At 39.2% G+C, this 8,561-nt stretch overlaps 1 protein-coding gene across 2 annotated transcripts in view; it reads left to right on the top strand.

The window, feature by feature from the left end:
- Positions 1-6,663, top strand: part of srpk1a (SRSF protein kinase 1a) — a 22,894-nt gene extending 16,231 nt beyond the window's left edge. The window contains exons 15-16 of one of the 2 annotated variants that reach the window (XM_030138228.1): positions 1,133-1,225; positions 4,072-6,663. In XM_030138228.1, the coding sequence (XP_029994088.1) occupies positions 1,133-1,225; positions 4,072-4,256 (278 nt within the window). In that variant the 3' untranslated portion in view covers positions 4,257-6,663. The remainder of the gene's footprint in view (positions 1-1,132; positions 1,226-4,071) is intronic. The other variant, XM_030138227.1, reaches the window with a different exon arrangement.
- The last annotated feature ends 1,898 nt before the right edge of the window (positions 6,664-8,561 follow it).

Here is an 8,561-nt window from a genome sequence, read left to right as displayed (position 1 = left end):
TCAGGAGCTGTCTAGAACACTTGGTGGCACTAATTCTCCACTCAGGTGGGCAGTGCAGGTGTTGTAGTTGTTAAAACTGTTGCCTAACACCAAGAAGGTTGTGGGTTCAGCCCCTGGTCTGGAGTCTGCTTTGTTTGTGCAGATTTCCTGCATCATCAAAAACATGTACGGTTTTAGTCAGTGCACAGTGAGATGCTTATAGGCAGTATTTACATGTAAAAATCACAGGGAAATCCAGTCTGCAGAGAGGAAGCAAAAGAGTTCAGCTTTAAATCATAGAAGAAGAAGAAGAATGCATAGTGAGGTGCTAAGTAGTAAAGAACCACAGTCAAACCTCAAACAGTGACAAAATTAGAAATACTGATGAAATCTGACATTTCTGTTAATCTGATCCATCTGTTTTTATACAGATGAATGAAGCTATTCTAATTATGTAAACTGATTAGAGTCAGAACAGGACCAGTTAATTATGTCATAATAGTGACAGCCCTTCATATTAGTCCTGACAACTCTGTCATTGTATTATCTTGGAAGGTGTTGCGGCACCACATTGAGCACATGTTGAGCAGAGTAACATTTCTCCCACTGTTAAAATAAAGTTGTGGTTCATTCTTTAAGTGGTCATATGCATCAACTGTAAATACTCATAAATACTTTAAATTTAAATGCATGCAAATGACAAAGATCAGTGAGTTTAAGACAAATGTTACCTTCAAAGGTGGTGAAATGAACTGCATCAAAACAGAATTATACAAAGTAGTCATTAAAGGCCTGATTCCATTACAGATTCCATTCTAGTGAAGTGAACTCGACATCAGAAAAAAATCTGTAACTGCTGTTATTGACTGCAAGGACAAAACTGAAGCTATGAAGTGATTCTTGATGCTGGGCTGATGAATAATGAAGAACCCCCTGGTGTTTTATGGGATACATTTGAGTGTGTGTATATCTGCACATCTACAATAATCTGACCCCAGTGTGTGCTATCAACCGGACCCCTTTCCAGTCCAGCCTCCCACCGCCACACCCAGGGTGGGCCCATGACTGAGACCCACACTGATGAATCTGTTGTTCTGTCCTGTCTCCCCTTCCCTCCCCTCCCCTCCCTCTGCTGGGCGCCTCTGCTCCGTAGACCACATTGCACTGATCATTGAGCTGCTGGGGAGTGTCCCACGCAAACTCATAATGACTGGCAAATATTCCAAGGACTTTTTCACCAAGAAAGGTAAAAACGATGTGCTTTAGTACAGCATCATCAGCAAGTAAGTCTGTGACACAAGTTCAGTGCTTTGTTGTATACTATGGAGGACCAAATCTGCAATATTGAAAAATATGTACAGAAATATAAAAATGGTTTGATAAATTCATCCATTTGCCAATACATGATACAAAAAAAAAATTAAAGGCATTTTTCTATGACATTATCTGTAAAATGTGACAAAAATGGCTATTTGTATTGTCATTTCTAAATGTTTTAATTTAATTTTGAGTTAAAAACCCTAGTTATTTACTTTAACATTTCATTTTCACTCTTACATTTTTGTCCGAACTGAGCCCAACGGTTGCAGCACTCTAATGTGGATCACTCATCTTATGTGATCCACGTGCAGATCCCCTGATTACAATATAACTACATCTGGATCACTAATCTTATGTGGTCCACCAGGATGGTCCATGTTGTGAAGCGAACTGAAACACCTTCTCAGTTACTATATCGACACAAAACAGTAAATAGTCATCAGTGACTGTGTGATTAAATAAATAAATGGCATGGAAAATGAAATGTTAAAGTAAAAACAAGGGTTTTTAACTCAAAATTAAATTAAAACTGGTAGAAATGACAATACAAATAACCATTTTTGTCACATTTTGCAGAGAACTGCATTGAAAATGCCTTTTAATTTTTTTGTATTATGTATTGGCACATGGATTAATTTATCAAGCCATTTTTATATTTCTGTATATTTTTCAATATGGCAGGTGTGGTCCTCTATAGTATATGACGTACAATACTTATTTATTTATCTTATAGTTCAAAAAGTAAAATATTTAGTACATATAATCCCTTGCTAATAAAAGTGCATGCACATATTTCATTCATTGTGCAGAGTATACCACAGAGGAGCTCACTGTTTTTTTACTTTTTCGTGCTCATAAAGCACTGATGCAACATCAAAACACTTGGTTTATCTTGTATACATCATTATTCATGTTAGGAAGAATATGAATAACAAGTCTGAGAAAACAAGCTGAAGAAAAGCTTTCCCCGCTGGGCATATTTCAGCAACTCAGAGTCACGGAGAAAAAGAGATGTGGTTTATTTTACACTAGTTCACTGTGTTACTGAGAGAAAATATTTTCTTTTGTAAATGTTGTGTCTGCCATTTCTAATCAAGACAATTAATTTTAAATTGAAATCTGGAATAACAGTAGTTTGCTTTGTCACTGATGGAGAGATTTTACCTATCCCTGCTAATGGCAAGAACAGCTAGAACAGCAGCAGCTGTTATCTTTATGTAATTATTAGGCCTGTGCATTGGCAAGAATCTGGGAAGCTGTGAATGATACAAGGGTTATGATCCTGTATTTGCAATTTTTATCTAAATCTAGAAAAATAAAAGAACAAGCTGCTGTATGCATATGATCGTAGTAAAGGAAGTTTTTATACAGTTAGAGTAGATTGATGTACATCCTAGAGTCATCACAAACACTGCAGTTGATTAGTATGATCCAAAAGCATGTTTTACAAACTATTGGTACCTGCAGAACCTGATACTGATATTGGCCAAATGCAAGTAGTAAAGACCTAAACAGTTACTGAAGACCAAAAGCAACTACTGATCTAAACTGTTTGAACCACTAATTCATTCCACATGGACATTGGACATTTCAGGTAAAAATACTGCCTTTCGTCGTCATCAGATGTGACCCATTTGGACATTAGGAGACTCTGAGGCGAACATGGAAACATATGTCATCTTCTGAAACAGTGATTCACCAGTAAAACCCATGTAGTTTGACAAATGACAGTGGATGGAGACACTTTTTGGAGTTCAGTCACTTTGATGAAAATGTTTATTTGGCTTCAGTTTACTCTGATCTAATATAAGCTGTATTATTATTATTACAATAACTACAAACATCAATTTAGTCTGAGCTTTTATGAACATCTCCATGGTCACTAAGAGAAATATAGAACAGTGCACAGAATAAAATAATAAACAGTGATAAATCAATTTGGAAAGGTTAGATTAATTTGGAAGTCACCACAAAAACAGTTGTAGGTCTTTAACTGTCCTCAATTGGAAATACTGTGGGAGATGATGATGGCTCCCACTCCCATTTTTTTTGGGTGTTTGGGTGTTAGTTAATACAAGTAATGACCTGTTTTACTGAACATCAAACTGTAATTAATAAATATTTAGGTGTTCAGTTCATCTGTTTTCCAGTTTGTAATAAAGTGAGGGATGGTTAATTTTCCTCAAGTGCAATGGATTTACAGTGTTTGCGTTTTCACTAAAGTTGTCATTATCTAAAAATTCCTCAACAGTCGACTTCTGTTATCTACAGAACAAAATGAACCATTGTATGCTGCAAATGTTTGCATATCCTCCTGAGACCCAGCAATGCATTTTTGTCCTCTGTAGGGGACAAAAGTTTCACAGTTTTACTTAAAAAAAAATGCTGTCCATTGCGAAGGACATTAAAAAAATAAATAATAATAATAATTTAAAAAAATGTATCTGAAAAAAGTGTTGCATTATGCAGTTTCCAATCAAGACAATTGTTAAATGTAAAAAAGCTAAAACTTTCACTTTCCTGGGTCTGAAGAGGATGTAGACTGTTAAATATAGAACTGATACACATTCACAAAACATTATGATACTGGTATAACAGTTTCTTACATGCATGAAATTATGATGTAGAAATTTAAAGGTAGAAATATGTGATAAAAGTAGAATCCCACAGATGGACAGATCCTGTTTTCAGGGGTGTTCATGTCTTTTAGAGGAGCTCAGACCCCCTGGTTTCCCTGGATTTCACATGTGCGTTGTCATCATTGTCCTGCAGGTGACTTGAAACACATCACTAAGCTGAAGCCGTGGGGGCTGCTGGAGGTGCTGATCGACAAGTACGAGTGGCCCCGCGAAGAGGCCGAGTGCTTCACAGACTTCCTGCTCCCCATGCTGGAGCTGGTCCCTGAGAAGAGAGCCACTGCAGCTGAGTGCCTGCGCCACCCCTGGCTCGCCCTCTAGTGGACACTTCCAACCTTTGCACCTCCCCTCCCTCCCACTCTCCAGAGACTGCAACAGATCACTTTCCAGTTTGGGCATATCAGATGAATATTTATTATTTCTCCGTTTTTGTTTGTTTGTTTTTTCATTGTTTTGGATATCTTATGTTCTTGTTATTGAGCTAATGCTTCTGTGTACGTTTGCTTTGTATTCGTTGGTTCTTCTCTCGTGATGACGTCAGGAATCCGGTGGATAATATTTCTTTGTGGTCATGTTGGCTCCAACTGCTGTGCTTCGTTCACCCACCCGACTAAGCAAACCTGTTATTGTATTTCCAGTGACTCATCCTTGTTTGTTACACTCCTGCACTAAAACCCAAACAAGTCAAGGATATGTAGCCTTTATTGGTCGTTTTTATCCCCATAAAAAGGACTCGCTATCACTTTTTTTCTTGTACAATTTCATTAGTGCTGTGTTTTATTTTTTTTAAGTTGTTATTTTATCTTCTATTACACAGGTAAGGTATCCATTTTGTATTTGTAAAGTAGGTTTAGGAAGTTGCACACTGGGCTGACATTTACACTGACTGTGGTAATGTTCACAGCGTTTCTCCAGACAGACCGTCTTATTTCTTACAACTTCTGAATCTAGGTCACATGAGGTAATCTCCACAGAATCAGCTGTCACCTGGTATTTAGTGGTTAGTTTATTGTTATAAAGGAGGTTTTCCTTATGGGAGGCTGGTATTCTCATACGCCGACTACAATTCAGGAATATAGTGGTTTAAAGGTTTCAAGAAGTTGACATGGTCAGAAAAGAAGCCCACTTAAAAGGAAAAAAGTGAAAATAAACTGTATATATCTGTACCAAAGAGTTTGCCTTTATGTATATTACAGTTATGTACAGTTTTTAACAAATCTTATATCTTAGCTAAAGTTATTTAGCTGGGTAGCTGTGTTTTAATAAAGCGTATGGAAGATGTGTTTGCGCTCAGTTGTGTGTATGGCCAGCAGTTCAGTAATGTTTTTACCATAGAAATGGTGCGATCTCATGTCATGTAATGTGTCCCAAATGGATCATATCAAAGTAACCTTTGTATCTGTTGAGACTTAGGTTAAAATAAATTTACATCAAGATTCAAGAGCGTAGACTTTGTGTGAGATCTCAACTTACAAAATTGTACAAAACAAACATACAATAAAACAGATGTCTTCATACAATACAGAATAAATGTGTACAGACCTGATTTTTATTTGTTTTTTTTTTTTTCTTTAGTAAACTTTATTAGATGTACGATATGGAGCCCAGAGCCAATATTTGCACTGTGGGGTAGTACTGTCAAGTTTATGTAGTTCTTGAAGTTCTGTAAATAGCAATACAAGAATGGAAATGGTGTATGTTTTGCTTCGAATGCTTCAGTTCGTATTTCAGAGTGTCTGTGTTTACCACCAAGTGCCATCAAAGCATCATGAGGTCCTCCAGGTCTGTTCATTAGTTGTCTGTAAAAAAAAAAAAAAAGAAAAATGCTGTTAAAGTAGAGTTTATTGGTTCACTCTTGACCTTGAAAGCTGCTCCTTCCATTTCCCATTTTAAAACCTTGACCTGAACTTTAAAGATTCCCTCCAGGCATGTTTTAAGACCAGATAAAACCCTCTGCTGTGAATACTCATTTAAGCAGCTTTGTTTCTTGAATTCCATAAATGTCCTCACTTCTGGTTAAAATGGAGTGATATTAATGTTTAGTGCAGAGATTTCCAACTAGGGACATGTGCACCCCAGAGGGCACTTGACTGGAGAGATTAACTAAATATAATACATGCATTTATTATGAAGGAACAACACCTAAAGAGGATAACAAACCAGTGCTGCTCTTTGGTAAATGTACTCAGAAGGACACACTTTTAGCAAGGATTCCAAGTGTACAAGAAATACTAATAAAAAGGGTTAAACTATTCAAATGTATGAATGAACAGCTGTAATAGGGTGATGATAAGACTCTTTAACATGATTATTTGTGTTACATTTAGTTTACAGTTTGGTTCTACTCCAGATTTAGTCTTGAGACTGGTTTTAACAGGACTTTTATACCAAGGTCAGTGAAGACAACAGCTCTGGGGTATCACCAAACTGCTCATGTTGTCTTATTTGTTAACATCATTACTGTAATTCAGTGTAATAATTTCTGCATCAAATGCCACTAACCACCTGACACATTAGTACGGTGGCCTTGAGGGCTGAAACACAACATTCCAGACATTTCACTGGTCTACAAACAACATGCCTCCACAGTGAGAGGGAAACTTTACCTAATTTGAGTCACTAATGACGAAAACTTGAGTCAAAAGTGTTGGTTGGCTCTAGTTTTCATGGTATAGTATCGGTTAAAGATGTGAAACCTTATGAATTAATGATAGAATGGGTTTTACATGGAAAAAAAAACCCTGCACATTGGAATACATTCACTTTACAGACGAATGCTTCTATGAAATTGGGTTCATTTTGGTACCTGGCACTTTGCCAGCTTTTTAGACCCAGTAAGAAAAGATAAATATAGACATATTTCCCACTCGGATGTACCTAATGATGACTTCAGATAAATGCAAAAACATTATACTCTTGCTCTGAGCCGTCCCAAAATTAATGAATTTTTAATAAAATATTGGGGCCAAAAAATAGGACCAAAATTGGAACAGGAAAAGCTACCTAGGTGTCAGTGCGTTTGATCTGGACCACATGGCTGTAAATGGTCTTATATAAATAAAGACACTGTGTTAAATTTGAGGATCCTAGAGGTTTTTCTAATCCAAACGTGGGTTTTTCACGAATCTCAGTATCATTCCAGGTTTCGTATGAAACCCATCGTGTCCACTGGTGTTACATGTGGAACCTGCCCATTTAACTACAAATAAATCTGTAATGATTTCTCAACAGTGGTCATTTTTGTGAAACACTCTGCCTTGCATAATTAGTTTGATTCTCAAAATGTACCTGTGACAGAATAAAAAGATATTAAAAAAAATAGTAGCATGTAATTTTTCGTGTGATTTTTACTGTGTTACATGCACATCTTTGTATAAAAATTATATAAAAATAATATATATAGGATCATTATAAAGTTGTATGTTAGTTACATCTAAAGTTGTTTATAAGTTGGACCCAAATGCGTTGAAGAATATGTTGTAGATGTCATTTGACATGTTTGTTGTTGTACATATATATATATATATATATATATATATATACTCCCCCTTGAACTGCCACCTTATCGTGGTGGGGGAGTTTGAGTGCCTGAATGATCCCAGGAGCTATGTTGTCGAGGGCTTTATGCCCCTGGTAGGGTCTCCCAAGGCAAACAGGTCCTGGGTGACGGGCCAGACGAAGAGCAGTTCAGAAGCCCCTATGAAAAAACAACAACAAAAGAACGTGACGTTGCCTGGTATGGCGCAGGGGGCCTGGGGTTGGGGCTCGAATGCGAGCGCCAGGTGGTCGGGCCTATGCCTACGGGGTCCGGCCGGGCTCAGCCCGAAGGAGCGACGTGGGCCCATCCTCCGGTGGACTCACCACCCACCGAGGGAATCGTAGGGGCCAGGTGCATTGTGGATTGGGTGGCAGTCGACGGCAGGGAGCCCGACAACCCGATCCCTGGACACAGAGTCCAGCTCTTGGGACATGGAATGTCACCTCGCTGGGAGGGAAGGAGCCAGAGCTTGTGAGGGAGGTTGAGAGATACCGTCTAGATATAGTCGGGCTCACCTCCACACACAGCTTGGGCTCTGGAACCCAACCCCTCAAAAGGGGCTGGACTCTCCACTTCTCTGGCGTTGCCCGCGGTGAGAGGCGGCGGGCTGGTGTGGGTTTGCTCATAGCCCCTCAGCTTAGCCGCCATGTGTTGGAGTTTACCCTGGTGAACGAGAGGGTCGCGTCCCTACGCCTTCGGGTCGGGGACAGGTGCCTCACTGTTGTCTCGGCCTACGGACCGAACAGCAGTGCAGAGTACCCGGCCTTCTTGGAGTCCCTGGGAGGGGTGCTAGATGGTGCTCCGACTGGGGGCTCCATTGTTCTCCTGGGTGACTTCAATGCCCACATGAGCAATGACAGTGAGACCTGGAGGGGGGTGATGGGGAGGAACGGCCTCCCTGATCTGAACCTGAGTGGTGTTTTGTTATTGGACTTCTGTGCTAGTCACAGTTTGTCCATAACAAACACCATGTTCCATCACAGGGATGTCCATAAGTGCACGTGGCACCAGGACACCCTAGGCCGGAGGTCGATGATCGACTTCGTTGTCGTATCATCAGACCTTCGACCGCGTGTTTTGGACACTCG

This window comes from Sphaeramia orbicularis, chromosome 7 (genome assembly GCF_902148855.1).
Source record: "Sphaeramia orbicularis chromosome 7, fSphaOr1.1, whole genome shotgun sequence".
NCBI classification, from domain to species: Eukaryota; Metazoa; Chordata; class Actinopteri; order Kurtiformes; family Apogonidae; genus Sphaeramia; species Sphaeramia orbicularis.
The sequence above is the reverse complement of the archived record's forward strand: the minus strand, read 5'-3'. Positions and strand labels throughout refer to the sequence as shown.